At 42.1% G+C, this 20,535-nt stretch overlaps 6 protein-coding genes across 6 annotated transcripts; 2 read left to right on the forward strand and 4 right to left on the reverse strand.

Moving 5' to 3' along the window:
• Window positions 1–8,539: 8,539 nt before the first annotated feature.
• Window positions 8,540–9,504, reverse strand: TRUGW13939_01055 (uncharacterized protein; the record flags this gene model as incomplete). The annotated part of the gene is made up of 2 exons (XM_035484261.1): window positions 8,540–9,054; window positions 9,114–9,504. 2 exons carry the CDS (start codon window positions 9,502–9,504, stop codon window positions 8,540–8,542), a joined length of 906 nt encoding a protein of 301 aa, XP_035340154.1.
• Window positions 9,505–9,866: 362 nt separating this feature from the next.
• TRUGW13939_01056 (uncharacterized protein) lies at window positions 9,867–11,384 on the reverse strand (the record flags this gene model as incomplete). The annotated part of the gene is made up of 4 exons (XM_035484262.1): window positions 9,867–10,554; window positions 10,604–10,725; window positions 10,779–11,041; window positions 11,093–11,384. The coding sequence occupies 4 exons, from the start codon at window positions 11,382–11,384 to the stop codon at window positions 9,867–9,869; spliced, it is 1,365 nt and encodes a 454-aa protein (XP_035340155.1).
• A 1,130-nt stretch (window positions 11,385–12,514) lies between these two features.
• TRUGW13939_01057 (uncharacterized protein) lies at window positions 12,515–13,399 on the forward strand (the record flags this gene model as incomplete). The annotated part of the gene is made up of 2 exons (XM_035484263.1): window positions 12,515–13,138; window positions 13,199–13,399. The coding sequence occupies 2 exons, from the start codon at window positions 12,515–12,517 to the stop codon at window positions 13,397–13,399; spliced, it is 825 nt and encodes a 274-aa protein (XP_035340156.1).
• Window positions 13,400–13,918: 519 nt separating this feature from the next.
• TRUGW13939_01058 (uncharacterized protein) lies at window positions 13,919–15,989 on the reverse strand (the record flags this gene model as incomplete). Its single annotated transcript, XM_035484264.1, has 5 exons — window positions 13,919–14,507; window positions 14,569–14,923; window positions 15,002–15,053; window positions 15,379–15,830; window positions 15,890–15,989. 5 exons carry the CDS (start codon window positions 15,987–15,989, stop codon window positions 13,919–13,921), a joined length of 1,548 nt encoding a protein of 515 aa, XP_035340157.1.
• Window positions 15,990–16,116: 127 nt separating this feature from the next.
• On the forward strand, window positions 16,117–19,471 carry TRUGW13939_01059 (uncharacterized protein; the record flags this gene model as incomplete). Its single annotated transcript, XM_035484265.1, has 6 exons — window positions 16,117–16,366; window positions 16,437–16,585; window positions 16,638–16,664; window positions 16,720–16,755; window positions 16,828–19,236; window positions 19,298–19,471. 6 exons carry the CDS (start codon window positions 16,117–16,119, stop codon window positions 19,469–19,471), a joined length of 3,045 nt encoding a protein of 1,014 aa, XP_035340158.1.
• A 110-nt stretch (window positions 19,472–19,581) lies between these two features.
• On the reverse strand, window positions 19,582–20,393 carry TRUGW13939_01060 (uncharacterized protein; the record flags this gene model as incomplete). The annotated part of the gene is made up of 4 exons (XM_035484266.1): window positions 19,582–19,773; window positions 19,828–19,965; window positions 20,037–20,182; window positions 20,330–20,393. 4 exons carry the CDS (start codon window positions 20,391–20,393, stop codon window positions 19,582–19,584), a joined length of 540 nt encoding a protein of 179 aa, XP_035340159.1.
• Between the last annotated feature and the right edge of the window lie 142 nt (window positions 20,394–20,535).

Here is a 20,535-nt window from a genome sequence, read left to right on the forward strand (position 1 = left end):
ACTGTTATCTATAAAAAACCTTAAATTCTTTAGGCTAAACAAGAAGCTTGACTTCCTATATAAAAGAAGCTTTAAGGTTATTAAAAAAATAGAAAAGCAAGCTTACCAGCTCTGACTACTGACGAATTAGTATTGAATTCACTCTATTTTCTATATCTCCTTATTAGAACTGTATTATCTATAGAGAGAAGAAAAAAGTGAACAGGAACTATAAATAATTATTATAGATGACAAAGAAGAATAAGAAATCAAAGCTATTATTAACTATTATATCTACCACGGACGAACCAAGTACTTAGTAAAATAGCTTAGATATCCTTCTTATAAGAATAAATAGTTGGATAAAAAAGACCTCAGCAATACAAAAAAACTTTTTAAGGAATATTACTAGTTGACAGCCTATAAAGTAAAAAAAAGATAGACCTTTTTTTTAAGAATAGATTTTTTAGTCTTTATCACTTTAGAGCCTTCTATTCAAAGCTGACTAGGAGCTATAAAGGCTCTAACTTAGAACTATTCTAGTATATAAATATAACTTCTTCATCTTTACTATATCCTTTAGCACCACCAACAAGGATTACTACTTAGCTATAAGAGGAAACCAGCTGCGCTCTAGAATCACTCTTCCTATTTTTCCTACTGGGTTTCAGGTTTAATAAGGATTCTACGAGGAAATTGCACAACAAGAAAGAAGATTTCATTATTCAAAAAAAAAAACAAAAGAAAACCAACCACTAAGACTAAACTACTATCCTGAAGGATTATCCCACATAGAAGGACTCTATAAAACACCGCCATAGCAGCAGGCGGCAGAGGAAATAAGAGCAGCAGAGACAGCGGCAGGCGTAATGCCAAAATATTCATTCTATTACTATCAATACTAAACTAGGCAAAAGCCTCATTGAAAATAAACACTAAAAAGGGATTATACTTACTTACTAATTCAAGATTTAAAGAATCTAGTCTATAGTATCTTTAATCTGGTTAAGGCGGGCTTCTAATGTTACGATTTAGTCCAACTTGGATGGTCCTAGCAAGCGAATCCATAATTAAGAGAGTGATGAGGATAGCTCTTTATAGAGCGTCCTCTCAATAACCTGAACCTAATTGGCAGCTGTCTGAATAGTTTCTGAAGATATATTTAAGCGGAATATTATTTATATAATATAGAATAAGGCTAACTATAAATCTGGTATAGAATTATATTTTACTTCTAAATAGGAACAGCGATAATATTTTTCTGTTAATAGATACTACATATAGAAATTCTAGTAGTGGTCTATCAGTTTTATATAACGTAAACAGAGGTGGCTCTGCTAAAGTACTAAGTATTTATCCGCTATAAGGATGGTATTAAAGTATATAAAAAAGACTCTTGCTAATCAAGCTGACTCCTGACTAGTTAATCAATGTAGACCATGTACTCTAAATGTACACAAAAAAGTCTTAGATTAAGAGTTATAGTATTCTGAAAAGTCTAGCTAATTGCTAGATAGAAGGATATTAGAGATATTTAGGGCAGAAGCTACTGGCATAGATGTCTTAGAGGCGGCCTGTGTATGATAAAGAGTCTTATTAGCATCTTTTACCATATTTTCAGCTAAGAGAGCTGAAGTGATATCCCCAGCAAGGCCAGACTCAAAGTGATTAGTCATATTGGTATCGGGCTTAAGGGACAATAAATCTGAATCTTCCTAAAAATTAGATATACCTATTAGTATCTATTATATATACTATCCACCTAAACCCTAAGACGGAGTCTATTAAGAGGGGGAAATTAAGGTTAATTTAAGAAAGCCTATATTGAACTATTTACAATAGCAAGGAATGCGTCAAGCTTCTTAGTAGTGACGGTAGGGGGAGTAAAAATATTCTTTTATTATTTAAACCTATTAGCTAATGATCTAATAATTACTGGATGTCTATTATAAGAAGTCTTAGAGATAACTATGGTAACTTAGGATACTAAACTACTATGCTATTCTACTAGGAACCAACTCGAAGCTGATTAGGAGTCTTTTAAAGAAGTATTTACTAGAGTAGGACAGTGAGTACTGCAGCTACGATGAGTAGAGCTTGAGGGCCTATAATAGGTTAGAGTTTTCTACAATAACATCAGGATAGGTCAATATACACCTGAACTGGAAGATAAACAGGCTTAGGGACGCAGGGGGCTATTGCTAACAGAGGCAGAAGCAGAATAGGATAAAGAAAAAAACTTGATTTTAAGAAATACTATGATTTTAGATTAGTAAAATGTCTGTGATAGCTTCTAACTTGAAACTAATCAATAGGGGAATCAACAAGGAGTATATATCAAGGTGTTGTTATGTGTGGATAAGAAATATTCTATATTTATTTTTAGAGTTTCTATATGTTAATACATGTATGGGTGGACTTATCTACTACTATACTAAACCGTCTTCTGAATTAGGAAACCATAATGCTTTTTATTTTAATTGGCTGGCTGCCGTAGCAACCACCACGTTAAATAATAAGGTTATTCCTAATCTATGTATATAAGATCTTGAGGACGATTTTTTCCAGGAGAAATGGATTGTGAAGTGCCAGGCTTGGGAATGCCTGATCTGGTTTATAAAGGTCTGCATCTTTTCTAAGGGTTGAGTTAATATATCATAAATGATGTATTAGAAAGGATGTATCTACCCCTCATGCTTATGGAATATAACCCTATTAGGAAGTAGGGTCTTATTTAGATTAGGCTTATAAGCTTGAGAACCCTTTTCCCTGGACGAAGGGGCTCAAGCGGTTTATTCTATATCGATATAACCTATATCTATTTACTTTATATACTGCCTCGACTCCTAGTAGGAACCCCCTTGGAGCCCAGTAGGTTCCAACTCCCTCATATATAAGTCTTTCAGACACCCCACGCTTTACACAAGGCCGCTCCTACCCTTAGGGATAGCCTCAGGTTCAGCCGTCACAAAATCTTTTATTACTAAATAATAGAGTTCTATTTTTATATTAATTACATAGTTCTTATCTATATAGATTATTTTTAGATATTTAAAAATATTACTAATATTCTAGTAATATTATACTGAGTCTTTCTAAAATTATAGAAATAAGTAGTTAGCTATTTTTTTTTTATATATTCTCTTTATATATACTATACAGACTAAAGCTATTAAATAATAATTAATATTAATTTCTAGTTTATTTTTAATATTAATCTTCTATAATTTATATTTAAGATTAATTCTATCTAATAATAACTAGTTATCTAGCAGCTTAGTAGTTTTCTTTTTATAGTCTTCCCTAGCTAAAGAAATATTAGCAATTATAGTATTATACTTAGTAATTAATTTAGATATAGCTTAATAATAATTGACTAAATTACTTTTAAAATTCTAAATCTCTTCTTTTATAGAATTAATTTCTTTTATATTATTATTACTAGACTTAGTAAGAGTCTGTCATAAGAATCGTGAACGCTCAGCCAATCAATAAGTAGCAGACGCTACTTACATAAGCAAGCTGCCTGAAACTCCTATAGAGTAGACTTGCTAATTATAGGAATAAAGACAGAAGTAACTACATGGGAACTCACATAATCTAGACAGTACAGATGTATTAATTTAGTGAAGATATACTAAGTAGACATATACCCTAAATAGTATAGCTGTACTATTTCTGTGCAAATACACTTAATATAGAACTATCTATCCTGTATAAGTATATCTAGTATGGATGTACCTTAATAGTGTACATACACTATATCAGTGAAAGTATATTATAGTATATAACTATATAGGGAATATAGCTAATAGAGTATTGATTATGTTTGTTATATTTAGGATTAGCTATATAAAGACACTTATTTATTATTATATATCTAGCTTATTGTATTTTATTCTTTTAAGTAAATAGTATACTATTATTACTCTTCAATATACTTTGCAGTCTATCATTGCGATAGTACTTTACTTATCCTAGGATTGCCTTATACAAACTTCTCATCTTGCCTTCTATTAGCAGAATACCCACCCCGATTCACATCTTGGTGACGAGTTGTTGAACCGATTGACAGAGTCTTTTCTAATTATTTCTTTTATATAAAGAGGTGTTAGAATAAATCTTTAAATAAACCTTTAGGATTACTTTTACAAAGTTTAAAGAATTTATTTTTATTAAATAATCTTTTAAAAATATCTTTAAGCTTTAATTCTTTAAGATTAATAATTAAATAGTAACTAGATTCTTCTATATTATTATTACTAGTGCTTTTACTATACTAATATCTATTAGTAATATTTAGTCTTATTATTATACTAGCTTATAAGATTTCTAGATTTTAAATAAAAATAAATAAAAGTTTAAGATTAGAGTACTAATAAAATATTTATTATAGCTATATAGATTATATTAAATATAAAAAAATTAAGATAAAAAAAAGTTTATTCTTAATTAAAATATTAATTATAGCTAAATATTAACTATATTAATTATAAGAAAGATAAAAATAAAATATAGTAATATTTATTATAATATAATATATCTTTTCTAAAGATATTTAATTTCTATTTAGAAATATGATTCTCTAAAATAATAAGTATAAAAAAAGATTCTAATTACTAAGATCTATAGAAAAATTTTATCTTATATATTTAAATAACCAGTTTAACTCCTTATAGCTCTAGGATAAGGCTATCCTCAGATCTGGCACTGCAGGTTAGGGTTGATGCCTTTCCTGCCTAAGGCCTCCCATCCGGCCACGAGGCTGCTCCTACCCTTGGGGATAGCCTCAGGTTCAGCCGTCACATCTATACTTTTTTAGCTTATTAATAAATTACTATTAAATATTCTCTTATTTACAAGAGATATTTCTCTACCTAACCCTAGTTACCGACATCTCTATCTTATTTAGCAGAATACTACCAACAAACACCCATTCTGGTAAAGAACGGTTGATACATTTTGACAATAAAGAGGTATTAAAATAAATCTTTAAATAGATTTCTAAAGTCACTTCTATAAAGCTTAAAGAATCTATCTTTATTAAATAGTTTCTTAGAAATATTTCTAAGCTTTAATTCTTTAAAATTAATAATTAAGTGGTGATTAGGCTCTTTTATATTATTATTACTAGCGCTCTTACTATATTGATATCTATTAACAGTACTTAGCCTTACTATTATATTAGCTTATAAGATTTCTAAATTTTAAATAAAAATAAATAAAGGTTCAGGATTAAAATATTAATAAAATATTTATTATAGTTATATAAACTATACTAAATATAAAAAGATTAAGATAAAGAAAAGTCTATTTTTAACTAAAGTATTAATTATAGTTAAGTACTAGCTATACTAATTATAAAAAAAATAAAAATAAAATATAATAATATTTATTATAATATAATATACTTTTTCTAAAAATATTAATTTCTATTTAAAAATATAATTCTTTAAAATAATAAGTATAAAAAAAGAATCTAACTACTAAAATCTATAGAAAGGTTTTATTTTATATACTTAGATAACCAGCTTAATCTTTTATAGCCCTGGGATAAGGCTATCTCTAGATCTAATACTGCAGGTTAAGGTTGATGTCTTTCCTGTCTAAGGCCTCCCTTCCGGCCACAAGGCCGCTTCTACCCTTGGGGATAGCCTCAGGTTCAGCCGTCACAATATACTAAATATCTTTCTTGTGTTAATTTTAATTTAAGAAGTTGATTTATTAGATATTTAAGATTTTTAAACTTTCTAAGTTCCTTTCTTATTATTAGATATAACAATAAAGTCAAGCTTTTCTATATCATATTAAAGGCTAATAGTGATCACTTTATTTTTCTTTTCTGAGATATATCAATTGATATATTTACCACAGAGTTAAAATATATTACCTATCTATATTTCTTTTTTAGTTTTATAGTCTTACAGCTCCTATCTTTCATGTAATAACTACATTCATATTTCACACACAAAGATGATCTACTATTAGACCTAAATCCTCATTAAAAGGCTAATAGACAGTGAATATCACACAAATGGATGATAAAGTCACGTCTTTACCAGGACAGCATGTTTTATATATGTTTTATAACCATGATATCCTCCAGACGCTTTTTATTCCCAACCTTATTGGACATAGGCGTTGCTGCTCGCAACAGCAAGCCAACATCCGAGTATACCAGGGTCATGCCCGGAAATTTCGTGGACCCGGAAGACTAAGACACCGACGGTAGCAATTACTCGTCAAGTTGGCAATTATTTATGGAAATCCAATCTTACAGCATTTTATGGCGGCAGCTTGCGACGTTTGGCCTGGGGTCTCTCCTTGGGCTTCTCGGTCAGGGGTTCCTCACGCTGGGGTTGTTTTCCCTTGTTATTCGAGGGCGTGTTTTTTTGTAGGGCGATCCCATGTTACCATCTATCGTGGTATATCTGTTACATCTAATATTAGCACCTCGGTCTCAGATGGAAAAGAGAGTCCAAGGAAGATTTCAATACTATTGGCCTTCAGGATCTCCAGCGTCACTTCTTCTTTTTTAATTGTGGCTAGCAGTTCGTCCGCTTTGTTCTCGATCGTATAGTGGATGTCTCACTTCATCTCATCACTTCTTTGTAGCGATGACCCTTGCGTTTCTCTGCTCGTCTAGGCGAGCTCCTGCAATCGTGGTCCTGCGTTTGCCATGAATGAACCTCTAGCGACGGAGGCTTGAGCGCTTGGAAAACCGAACCCGCACCCGTGAAGTGAAGTTAAATGTCAGCGAGGGGATCACATCGGATTAAGGTAAACGGCCTCTATACCTCCAGTGCGAATAATTTCAAATTCCTCAACGCTGTTGGTTCCATGCTTTTCCTGCTTGTGACTGCACGTTCGATCTAGACTGCCGAGTGCCGTGCCAAATGTGCCAGATTCAATAGTTTCTTGACATCTCTGGCTGCTCCGAGGTTGTGTGGGGGGATAGAGAAATCGATGATTTTATAGCAGCATAAACAAAACGATAGATGCAGGGATGGCCCGAGGAAAATAATATAAAGAAAGTTTTTGATTTCCGTAGCATCTTTCCGTTTAGTATCACGAACTGCAGGTTGATTCCATCGGAGACAATATCATAGAGTGTGTCTACGAGTCGGCTTGGCTTCAGACGCATGCGTCTTTGTTGGACACCAACCATATAGGCCGCCAGGACATGGGCAAGTTCACAAGTATTAGAGGCCCTTTTTACGTCTATGATTACTGAAATGCTGCCATTTATCTTTGACGGCTTCCAGAGTGTCGAAGATGATAATATCTATCAACGTTCTTGACAGAGTCTCGTACGATTCTCGTTTCCAGAATGTAGCTTTGTGCATTCTTTTTAGTAATGAATCTAGAGGAAGTCAGTTTCATTGATATATTGGAAGAAGGAATGACATACTGGAGGTCTTCAGAAATATTGATTTCCGGTTCAAGTTGTCAGAAATGAACCTTGTCGCCGTGATAATCAAGACCCAGTAAGTCGGCAACGTCAGGCGGCTACTAAAATGCAGTTGCCCACCCATCCCTCTCTAAAATAATTATCGACGCGATAGGCAACGCTATCCACACCATCCACTCTGAAGTACCCGAATTTGAAATCAGCATCTTGTCTTGTCTAGGTTTGGTATCGTTCTCATAGTAGTAACCGCGGTCTCCCTAGATTGTGAACCGGATTACTCTCTGTCCGTTCTGTTCGCTCGAGTAACTGCGTCAGCCTGTATTATTTCCCCTCCACTTTGGCAATTTTCCACCAAATGAGGTCGTCAGATTCCATTAGAATATGCCTTATTTCCGGGACGACATATTCACACCTGCAAGAATTGCAATGACTTCATCGACAATAGGCCTTGTTATCTTGGGTTTTCTGGTGAAGGGTGAAAAATGAAAGGGCAGGGTGGCATGCTGATAAGTAACCATGGCTCTTGAAATGGTTTCCAAAAACACACATATTGCGATGCCTTCCATGTTGGACTAATCAAAATCCACGTCAAATGAAACGTTACTTGACGCTTGGATGTTTCTAAACCTAGCATTAAGAATTAGGGGCGCCATCCAATGTGGTTCTTTCTAACGCTGATTCGAATTTGGATATCGAGCGGGCTCTTGTTGATTTCTTGCATGTGTCTTTGATGTACGACCTGATCGTGTCGAACTGGGTACTGCGTGCCCTAGAACAAGTGTTCTGGAGGGATATAGGAAGAGTTCATCTGTTGAGTGTGGAGATAACAAAGGGAATTGCACAGTCGCTTAACCCTCGACCTCCAAATTTGGTTAGCGCCACCTGAAAGGAAACAGAAAAAAGAACGAAAAAAAAGGTCCCTAACAGTGTGCCTAACAGTATTAGTAATACAGTGATCTTATCTAGGCTTAAATGTTTAAAGTCATCTCATGATGTGTAGTGTATCCATTAGAATTACATTATTACTTAGAAATATTTCAGAGAATTAGCATCCATTTAATTTTAAACCGTGGTTATACTACGTGTAGCCCCTATACCAACTATGTTCACCCTATGCTAAGACTCTAAAAGAACATGAACCCTACATGCTCAGCGTCTGATAACAACCTTGCCTCCCGCCTCATGAGAGTCAAGCACTTCATGTGCTTTTTTGATATCATGATGGTCGAATACATGCGTTGGCTTTGCATTCCAACCCCCGTTCTGGATTTTACTCACAATCTCCTGCAGAGGCACGGCCGACATCGGAAATTCAGCAGACCCTAACACTTTACTGTGAAAAAGGCTGAAATGGATACCAGGCTCCATCTCAATCATTGGATTGAATTCTTTCAAAGGTGCTAGACCACCAAGCCACCCAGCCTGCAACATGCAACCTCCAGTTCGCACCAATGCAATTGACTCGAGCAGCACGCTGTTGCCGACCAAATTCAAAACTTTGTCGAATTTAAACCCACCAGAAAGCTGGCGATATAACTCAGCTCGCTCCAATTTTACATCAGCTGCTCCCATTTGTTCCAGCATGCCACGTCTCTCTTGACGTCTTGTAGTTGCTGTGACTTTGGCCCCCGCATCAGCAGCCAAATTCAGAGCTGCTTGTCCAACTGTCGAAGTCGCCCCACCAGTGACTCGCCTGGTTTTAGGTTTAATACCGTGAAAAGACACGAGTATGCGGCTGAGTATACCTCTGGGATAGCAGCAAGATCTTCCCAGGGCAATGTAGTCTCAATGGGCACAACATTTGATATTGGGACAGCCACGAACTCGCCGTAGCTGCCGGGACGGGTTCGTCCCATTCCGCCCATCACACCGATAACTTTGGTGCCAGCAGGAATGGCGCCATTCGGGCAAGACTCGACAACACCCACGCATTCAAGGCCAGTGATGGGGTTCCACTCATCCCATTCCCCTTTTCGCATGTGCATTTCCGCATGGTTGAGGCCAAATGCTGCCACGTGTATTAGAACTTCCTCGGGACCTGGGACGGGCTTTGGGACCTTGCGTGCCTCGAGGACCTCCGGGCCACCGAATTTCGATATCACAATAGCATCCATGCCAATCAAAGGTGTTCAAGTGGGATGAATATAAATGGTACTGTCCAAGGAAAACTTGTGTACCCTGGAGAGGAATCCAGACATGTTGGATGGCATCGCGGGAGCCTTTTTATACCCTGTTGGGTGAGTGTAAGAACCATGGCTTGATCAAGGCTGTCTTGCTCAACGATGCAATTAAGAAATGCGCTAGTCCCAAAGAGGATACATCTCATCCCTGCACCTGCAGCTGTGGGGCCGAAGTGGGGCACACATCTACGTAGTCGTGACTCTTCGCGACGTATGTCTATAATGATGATTAATTAAATGAAGAGATTATTTAGTATTTGTAAGCTTTAGTAAATGCAGCTATGAACACTTTTAGTTTAACCCCCCAAAAACGATCGACTCAAGTGATACAAGGCATCGCCAAATACTTTACAACACCAGGGAAGCTCCCATACCACCACCAAAAACTCTTCAAAGCTTGCAATCCCTGCAACTTGCAGATATCTAGATAGAATAGCTAAAAAATGGCCCCGCAACTCATCAAATAAGACACGGGTGCAGACACAAACAACCAGACCCCAAAGCAAGATTTGATATGATTTATCTTCTGGCACAAAAATTCCGGGTGTTTCCAAAAGTAATTGAAGTTTTGTGCCATATAGCATACCAGCTCCGGGTTCAAAATCTGTCATAGACCGAACGCTGAGTAAATAGGTAATTCCAAACAACCGAAAGCACTCTCTTTGTCGTATATGAACGCTGTCATGGACGGATCCGCGGGGAATTGAGAGAAAGTCGTGTAACAATGGAGATATGTGGAACACAGGGAATAAGGGGTCATCCCATGGTACAATAGCTGAATCAATGATCTGGCCCAAGAGTGTGAGCTGCTGCAAACCATACTTCACTACATGGCTTTCATCTAGACCAGTGAAATGTCCATCGAGAGATACCCGACCAAGATCGGGCTCTGTCAGATTGAGCTTGCTTTTTGGAGCAAGTATGTGATAGGGTACCGGAAATTGAGCGGGTGCATCCTGCTGCAGGCGACCATTGACTTCAATCCTAAAGAAAGACTGAGCAAAATCGGGATGCAAGCTACTAACAATCTTACCAAAAGAGCGCAAGGCGAAGGTGACCTAGAGAATCCAGAGCGCGCTCTCCACCGCGACATCTGAAGATCTGGGACAGACCATCCATATGGACTTGAAAAGTTTGTGGATCTCTGGTCAAATTCTAGAACAATCAGCTGCAAAAGAATTAAACTCAGATGAGCAGGTTATGTATACAGCGTAAGCAGCACATGCCAGGACCGCGGTTATAACTTCATTGCTTGTCCCAGTTGCTAGATTATCCAATTGGTTTTGCAAAGATCTTGTTGTGATCATGGAATATCGAGCATCATCACCCGAATCACTCTCGCAGCGAAGCCAGTGAACCAGATGCCATGCAGATGCAGACAGCATTTGTGACAAAGCAATAGTTTCACGCACTTCGTCTATGAAACCGATTGCAATCAACGTACGGAATTTCGCGCAGGTGCCGTCGTAAACTTATCCAATGGTTAGAAAGTACACATGGGGTATTTTAGATAGTACCGCACCATGATCCCAAAGTCGATGAGCCCGGCTATCCTCACCTAGCTTGAAACTTTGAAATGGGTCTGACCGAGAGTTTTCAAGGGGTGTGCTCAGTGAGTGCCCATGATATTGTACAAGCGATCTATCCAACAAGGGAGTCACATCCAGCTCGACCGTTTTCTGTCGGTGTTTAGAGGCATGGCGCCGACGGTACTCTGCTTGCGTGTGACTATGAACGCGCCTCAGTGTCTCAGGATCTGTGCGGCGCTCTTTACCGGATACGGTGATGAACTCGAATTTCCTTTGCTGTGGCATTGAGATGGCATAGTATGAGCGGTCTTGAAAATGCATAGAAAAGCATTAATAGGTATAAACCATATGATAATGCCCCGCTGTCCACTCATTGATTAATAAGCATTTTCTATAGTTATACAATTAATACGTACCAGGGCATGTGTCACCATAGTATATTGATTTTTCAAGATCCTTTAGGTCTAATTAACTGTTATCTTAAAGAAACGACGTAAATAGGCTTCCATCATACTAACTAACAGCATTTACTTCTTAGTACTATGTCGCATCCAACTTGCCATAACTTGGCTCCGTTAGCTATACTCGCTATTTGAGAGATTTTCTTAGGAATATAATTGATTACTGCCTGAAGCACACAAACACTAAATTTTAATACTTCATATACTCATCCGCAGCTACCATGGCCCTCGAAGCCCTCGGCGCTTTGCTCGTATTCAGAATCTATTGTTTCGACATCCTGCCTCCAATGTGTCACAACCCCGACACGACACTTCTTAACCAATCGACCCCTCTCAGACAAGGCGGCCTCTCTCTTCGCCATAAAAAAAAAACAACGGGGTTTAAATTGTGAGGATCCATGGCAAGAAATTTATTTACCTTTGAGAACTATCCTTCTCAGAGGGAGAGAAGGAAAGAGAATTGTAGAGAAGGGAATGGATATGTAGGGAAAGTGGACAACTCATACATGCATACTCGACAGGGATCTAGACAAGAAGATTCACAGCCAAGGAATACAAGCAGCCAATCGATGTACCCAAGCGTACACTTATGAATCATTAGATTTCAAGTTGTTAAAGCTACAGACATTGAATTCGAAGATTTTCGAACCGAAATTTATTAAATACTGTTCATTAGAGCGATAGACTGATTGGGCAACGACTGTCCTAATATTTATTAGTGAAATTACTTGCAAATACTCTTCAGCGAGTCACGACTCAGCAGTATAGAATGTATCTGTATAACTAATTTCAAGTGGTGCATAATTGATGTATAAAAATAAAGAATATTTTTTGGGGTGAAACCATGACCTCGGACCCACCCGACTCCACACCGAAAGAGCTTATCGCATCAACCGTCCTTGCGACAACAGCTTCGATCGTGACAACCACTGACAGCAAATATATCTAGAAAGAATGACATCAACACCAATAAGCGCCAAGCGCAAGCGAGAAGAAGACCAACCGTCGAGTCCTGCGACTAAGCCGCACAACGGTCCTGAACCGGCCGACGCTCCAAGGGTAATCGGCCCGGCTGTGCCGCATCATCTGGGGAGTAGCACTCCTAGCGATATCGAAGAAAAAAAACCCTCAAAAGAAGAAGAATCCGACGATAGTGATGATGATAGTGATGACGATTTTGGGCCGCAGTTACCGCCAGCTGCAGGCACGCAGGCGGCCAAGCGCAACGAGGATGCTAGTTGGGCTGAGACCATAAACAACAAAGCGACGGAAAAAGCGTCCTCCAAGCCGGTGGAAAGAGACGAATGGATGGTGGTTCCCCCAACCAAGGGGTCATGGGCTTCGGGGACACAGGGTGCGCCCATGCAAAGTCGCAAGTTCACAACGGGGAGGTCAGCGCGCAGTTCTGCAGCAACAGAAGGTAGTGCTGCATCTACCTGGACCGAGGATGCCTCCCAAAAAAGGCTGCGACTGGAGAATGAAGTTTTGGGAATTCAAGTTCAAAATAAAACTACTGAGAAAAAATCCCAGCCAGCAAGGCACAATGATATTACTGCAAAAAGACTGAATGATACTAGGGTATGTGTATCTGCCAACACAGCTAAATTTCATACGGGAGCTAACTGTTTCTCTCTACAGGGGCAAGAAAAGAAACCGTCATTATTTGAGACTCACAAGCAGCGGTCACAAAAAGCAGACGAAGACGATCCAAGTGCACGGCCTTTTGATCGAGAAAAGGACATAGCCGGACCGACCAACATTTCGAACGCGAGTCGAAAAGAGATGCTAAATAGAGCCTCGGATTATAGTTCTAGGTTTTCAGGGGGGAAATATCTGTAGCTGGATCAGCTGGATCGCATACGGAGCCTGTGTACACTAGGCAATTCAACTAGATGGAGTCCACCGCGGTATATTGATGCAAGTCATTCGTCAACACCTCTATTGGCCTGTTTGACCTACATCGATAATTTTCTACTAGCTATTTGGTAGCCGGTTTGAGGAACTAACTCCTAAGCTTCACGGGCCAAAATCCCGGGAATAGTGCCAACAATAACTTCCAACAACGCAAACAAAGATGTCCTGGTGGAGAATGCCGAAACTCTTCATGACCGCAACAAACCATTTCTCGGGTCGTGCCGGACTCAACTTCTCCTGCGGAAGCATGAAGAGACACATCCAACAATGCTTGTACAATAATAGCTTCTCTCGGGAAAAAATTTACGAAGTGTATCATTCCCAATCTCGACAATTATATACAGATAGGACCAGATATATCAACTCGCTCAGAAACTTATTTCCACCACATAAAAAAATGAAAGGAATATCATATACGTGCTTTATAGCTCCATATCATCCTGGTCAGCTTGCAGGCATTTCATGTGCCGTATTTCCCTGTGCAGTACTCCCCGGCAGTTCTAAGCGTAGCGCACTGGTCGGTAACTCGCTTAGAACTTGAGATTGATCAGGTACGGGCTCCTTTTTTGGAACCGACCCGTATACCACCGGCTCATATCGAACATTGGGGTTTGTATAATTGGGATCGCGGCCGCTGTTGCGGCGGCGTCTGAAGAGGAAGAATGCGAGGGCCAGGATAATCGCTACGCCGGCAAGGGCGCCGATCACAATGCCGGCAATCGCCCCACCGGAGAGAGATGATGAAGACGAAGAGGATCCGGTAGACGATGGGGTGGATGTTTGGGTGCCTGTTGATGTTGCAGTGGTGGAAAGCCTCGAGGCCGTAGTAGAAGTAGTAGTGGTAGTAGTAGAAGTCGTCTGCGTCGCAGCAATCAACGTCTCGGGGCTAAACGACCAGGAACTGGCTGACGGCGACGCAGAGCTTAGCGACGAGTATGTCTCGTTCAGCGTGTCGCTGCTGATATTTGCGAGTATGTCATGGGCAGAATTCCAGCAGATATTAATCTGCCCCGAAGTGCTAGTGCAGACTTCCCTGTTGACCAGACTGTCAGCGATGTTTCTCTAGAAAAAAAGAAACCAAAAAGAAGACGCACGAGCCGTAGAGACAACACCAGGTATAGTCTCCATCGCCGCATGGAAGAGTGGTGCCATCGGTGGCACAATCTGTTTGGAGCCCCCAGCACACATCACCGTAGTCGCAGCAGTACTCCTTGCCTGTATGCGAATCGCGAGCGCATGCGTTGGGCGGGGGGCACTGAAAGCCCTGGAAGTCCGGGCATACGTATTTGCTCAGATTCGAGGCGAAGAAGAAGTTGTCAAAGTTGTCCGTCATGCTGTCTGATCCTTGATGATTAACGTCTGGGGAAACCCAGGGAAAATCCAGGACAGGAGGAACGCAGGAACACAGACAGGGACACCGCGGGAGTCGGCGATAATGGTAAGACAAGACTATTATTAACCAGAATGATTAGGATTTGACTACTAGCAGCCTTAGCCTCAGAGAGTCAGAAATGTAGCACGGCGTACGGGTTAATCGAATTGGTGATAGTTCTGCTTGGTTTTGGATAAGTCCGAGAGACTATCTGAGACATAGGGGCTGTTATTGGATGTTTGAGTTATTTCGACCCATTGCCTAATCATTTAATGCCTATGCTATTATTATTCAGGCTAGAGGATATGAGGGCTCAAATTAAATGGCCTAAAACGTTCCTAGTCTGAGGGGTATTATTTTCAGCTGAAAATAATGCTAAAATCCGATTGCCGACAATTGTAGCATATAGAAAAGTTACTGTCAGGATACTGTTGCTACAACACGAATAAATAATGAATAACACATATACGTAGAACATACAACATACGTATTAAAAAAACAAAAAAAGTTCAATGTTCCATTACGAATCTACATCCATCTGGTCCGCCGTTAATATATGCGCTGAATCCACGACCCCGGCTTGTCTCGCTGTCGGAGCGTCTGCGCAGTCTTCATTCAGTGTAGTACTATGCGTTTTGGCCCTGGCCCTGGACTCGATGATGGCTTTGCGGACTGCATCCTTGTCTTCTTCGGCCACGGTCAGCGAGCGTGGAATCCCATAGAGCACAAGCTCGTTTTCCGGCTTAGGGTCGTCGTGCAGGACTGCCCTGGGGATTGCGTTCAAGGCCTTTTCTATTTCGGGTATGAATAAAATGTGTTTTTCTTCCTCCTCGATGCCGGCCAGCTCCCGGTCGATGTCGTAGATGTAGGTTGTGTGCTTGGTGTCGTCGAGGAGCATGGGGCTCTCGTCGACGGGGCCGTCGCTGCGCGCTGCGTTCGCGCTGTCTGGAGAGATTGCCGGATCTTTTTTTTTTGCCAGCGACTCTATTAGTACACGACCGGTCCTTGTTCAACTGCAAGCACGCCGTAATAGGAAGCAATACCTAGTTGCAAGAGCCCGAACTTCTTCACAGGCGGTTCGCCCTCCGGGTCGCAGTCGGCGCGACGTTTTGCACGATTCTGAGCCTCAGTCGCAGGCGGCATCGACCCAGCTACCTCTTCCAACACAACCAACCGCCGTCGAAAATCGAGGCTGCAGCCAGCTCGTTGCGCAGGAATAACTAGTATATGGAGATCAGCACGAGCGACACGGATTGCGGTTGTATCGCAGATGCGGAACTGGATCGTGTCGCGGTGCAGGGCCGGCGTGCCTTCCTCGCTGCTGCTGCTCCGCCTGCAGCCCCTCCTGCCTCTGTCTCCTCCTGCTCTCCCTCTTCCTCTCGCAACTCTCGCTCGTCACTTCTGCCACCAGCCCCCGGTCGCCATGGCTGCTCAGCTCGACAAGAATGTCCCCCAGTGGACTGCAAATCGCGTGCGAGACACCTTTATCGCATATTTCAAGGACAGAAAGCATACTTTTGGTTCGTCGTGTGCCTGGTTGACCCCGCCATCCATCGCCATTGCTAACTATTTTTCCCCCTACCTCTCCAGTCCCCTCGTCTTCGGTCGTGCCCCTCTCTGACCCGACCCTGCTGTTCGCCAATGCGGGCATGAACCAGTACAAGTCGATCTTCTTGGGTACTGTCGATCCGCAGTCGGATTTTGCCCAGTTGAAGCGTGCCGTCAACTCCCAAAAGGTGGTGTTTTTTCCCCCCCGTCCCAGTGTTGGATCAAGCTACTGACTCTACACAGTGTATTCGCGCAGGTGGCAAACATAATGTACGACCGGCTCTTTTCAGACAGAATGTAATCTGGCATACTGACGCATCTTTAGGATCTTGACGATGTCGGCAAAGACAACTACCACCATGTACGTGTTTCGCCCCTTCTCTTCCTCGACTGCTAGGGGAAAAATTTACTAACGCCAAACCTCTAACGATAGACCTTTTTTGAAATGCTCGGCAACTGGAGCTTTGGCGACTACTTCAAGGAAGAAGCAATTGGCTTTTCCTGGGAGCTGCTGACCAAAGTGTTCAGCCTCGATCCAAACCGCCTCTACGTGACCTATTTCGAAGGAGACAAGAACGGCGGTCTAGAGCCAGACCTCGAGGCAAAGGAGCTCTGGAGAAAGGCTGGTGTTCCGGAAGACCACATCCTACCGGGAGATATGAAAGACAACTTCTGGGAAATGGGCGACCAGGGCCCATGTGGACCCTGCAGCGAGATCCATTTCGACCGCATTGGCAACCGGAATGCCGCACATCTCGTCAACCAGGACGATCCAAATGTCATCGAGGTGTGGAACAACGTGTTCATCCAGTACAACCGTGAAGCGGACCGTTCTTTGCGGCCGCTGCCGAACAAACACGTGGATACGGGCATGGGCTTTGAACGCCTTGTTTCGATTCTTCAGGAAAAGTCGTCAAACTACGACACTGATGTCTTCACGCCGCTGTTCCAAAAAATCCAAGAAATCACCGGTGCTCGTGAATACCAGGGCCGGTTCGGTTCCGACGATGCCGACGGCATTGACACTGCTTACCGCGTTATCGCAGACCATGTCAGGACTCTTACTTTTGCAATCTCAGATGGCGCCTACCCCAACAACGAAGGCCGAGGCTATGTTGTTCGGAGAGTGCTCAGGAGAGGTGCTCGGTTCGCTCGCAAATATTTCAACGTCGAAATAGGCAGCTTTTTCTCGAAAATCGTCCCGACGCTCGTGGATCAAATGGGTGGCATGTTCCCAGAAATTACGAAAAAGCAGAGCGAAGTCATGGAGACTCTCGACGAAGAGGAGTTGTCCTTCTCGAAAACCCTCGACCGTGGCGAGAAGCAGTTTGAAAACTACGCCCAGCAGGCCAAGTCTCAAGGACTGGACAAGCTGCACGGTGCAGATGTTTGGAGGCTGTACGATACTTTCGGCTTCCCGGCCGACCTGACCCAGATCATGGCTGAAGAGCGAGGTCTGCGTATCGACGATGCTGAGTTTGAAGCAGCCAAACAAAAGGCGAAAGAGGCCAGCAAGGGAAAGAAAGAAGCTGCAGCCGAGACTGTTAAACTTGACGTCCATGATCTTGGAAAGTTGGAAAAGATGAACGATGTTCCCAAGACAGATGACTCTGCCAAATTCGACACCATCCAAATTAGCTCTGTGATCAAGGCTATCTACCATGGCAAGAACTTTGTCGAATCGACAACGGATTTGCCAGAGGGAGAGACGATTGGTATCATCCTGGATCGCACCAGTTTCTACGCCGAACAAGGTGGACAAGAGAACGACACTGGTAGGATCATCATCGACGGTAAAGCAGAAATGGGCGTTGAAGATGTCCAGTCTTATGGCGGCTACGTTCTCCACACCGGCTTTATGAAGTATGGCTCGTTTAGCGTTGGTGAAACGATCATATGCGAGTACGACGAGCTCCGCAGGCGGCCCATAAGGAATAACCACACTGGTACGCATATATTGAACTTTGCCCTAAAGGAGGTTCTAGGGGATGGCATCGACCAGAAAGGATCTCTCGTTGCAGCTGAAAAGTTGCGATTCGATTTCTCGCACAAGGCCGCTGTTTCAGACAAAGAACTTGATGCGATTGAGAAGAAATGCACCGAATACATCCGACAGAACTGTGCAGTATACTCCAAAGAAGTGCCCCTGTCGACTGCAAGGGAAATCTCGGGAGTTCGTGCAGTGTTTGGCGAGACATACCCTGACCCTGTACGAGTGGTGTCTGTTGGAGTAGAGGTTGAGGAAATTCTGAAGAATGTCAAAGACCCTCAATGGAACCAAGTGAGTATCGAATTCTGCGGTGGCACCCATGTATCAAAGACGGGTGATATCCGGGATCTTATCATTCTGGAAGAGTCGGGAATTGCCAAGGGTATTCGACGGATTATTGCCATCACGGGAGAAGCAGCGCACGAAGCACAACGGATAGCGGTGGAATTCGAAGGACGGCTGGAGCACTTGCGAAAAATGGACCGCGGTTCTGCGAAGGAACTCGAAATGAAGCAAGTCCAAGTAGAACTGAACCAATTGGCTGTGTCTGCAGTGCAAAAGGCCAAATACCGGGATTTGTTTGCCCGTATCAACAAGGAGGTGTTGGACGACCAAAAGGCCCAGCAGAAGCTGGAGGTGAAAAAGGCCCTCGACAGTATCAAATCGTATTTTGATGCTGAAGAGAACCGTGGACGCTCGACATTTGTTGCCCGACTTCCAGAATCGACGAACGCCAAGGTGTTGAGCGAGGCTATCAACTTTGTCAAGTCCAAGATGACGGACAAGACGGTGTACTTGTTTGTGCCAGATCCCAGCCAAGGCAGAGTTGCTCATGGCTGCCATGTTTCCAAGGTATGCCTTTTTCTCTCTCCCCTTTCTCTTCTTTTATTTCAAGCGAAACTAATAGTAGCAGGCTGCCAGCGAACTCGGTGCGTCGTCCAGCGACTGGGCAGGCGTAGTTTCCGGCGCTGTTGGTGGGAAGGCCGGTGGGAAGGCTCCTACAGCTATCGGCAGTGGGACGAATGTGGACAAGGTCGACGACGCAGTTGCATTAGCCACTGAATACTTGCAGAAATTTCATATCTAGTTGGAGGTCTTTTTTCTTTCTTTTTTTAAATATGGGAATTTGAGACAGACATATTCGGGAGTTGTTTTTAGGAATGACCTTGTTCTAGTTAGGGTTCTATAGCTCGCATTTTACATCTCTCCACATTGTACGATGGAAACATCCTGATTAGGCTTGTCCCTGGTAGTCCGCGTATTCTCGACCATGCGCACGACGTCCATACCGTCAATCACCTGGCCAAACACAACATGTTTGTTGTTGAGAAAGGGCGTCGGCACCGTGGTGATGAAAAACTGGCATCCATTTGTATTTGGCCCCGAGTTCTGCATCCTCATTAGTACTAGATTATTATATATTTGCTTTTAGTTAAAACCTACAGCCATGCTCAACAGGCCCGCGCGGTCATGCTTCAACGAGAAATTCTCATCTGCGAATTTTTGGGATCCGTAGATGGTTGCGCTGCCCGTGCCATCGCCGTTGATGAAATCGCCTCCTTGGATCATGAAATCTTTGATCTACAACAACACGTCAGTCACATCAGTCACATCAAATTTTCCATGTTGATTTTTTGGGTGGTTGGACGTACAACACGGTGGAACTTGCAGCCCTTGTAACCCTGCGGCCGGCCGTGGTTGTTTTTGGCTTCACCCGTGCAGAATTGGCGGAAATTCTCGGCTGTTTTGGGTGTTGTTCCTGCAAAGAGCTCCATTTTCACGCGGCCGAGGGGTTGTCCTGTACATGGTTAGCTATTGTCTATTAACTAGCTAGGGTAGTATCCATGTGATGCTGGACATATGATATGACATTTGCGAGACAACTACCTAGCTAGCTGACGGAAAGAGAAGAAAAAAAAAAAAAAAAAAAAAAAAAAAGACTTACCACCCAGAGCTACATCGAAAAACACCACAGGATTCGATTCTGACTGCCGCGTATTGTTCGACATGTTGAGTTTGTGCTAGTACGTAGGACTTAGTGGTTCGTAGTAAGTTGAGTGGTTGTGATGGTTCTGCATACGGATGATGAGCGGTGCATTGGTGCATTATTTCCCCGCCCAGAGAGCTGTCCACCTCCACACAGCTCCCTGC

Source organism: Talaromyces rugulosus, chromosome I (genome assembly GCF_013368755.1).
Source record: "Talaromyces rugulosus chromosome I, complete sequence".
In the NCBI taxonomy this organism is placed as follows: Eukaryota; Fungi; Ascomycota; class Eurotiomycetes; order Eurotiales; family Trichocomaceae; genus Talaromyces; species Talaromyces rugulosus.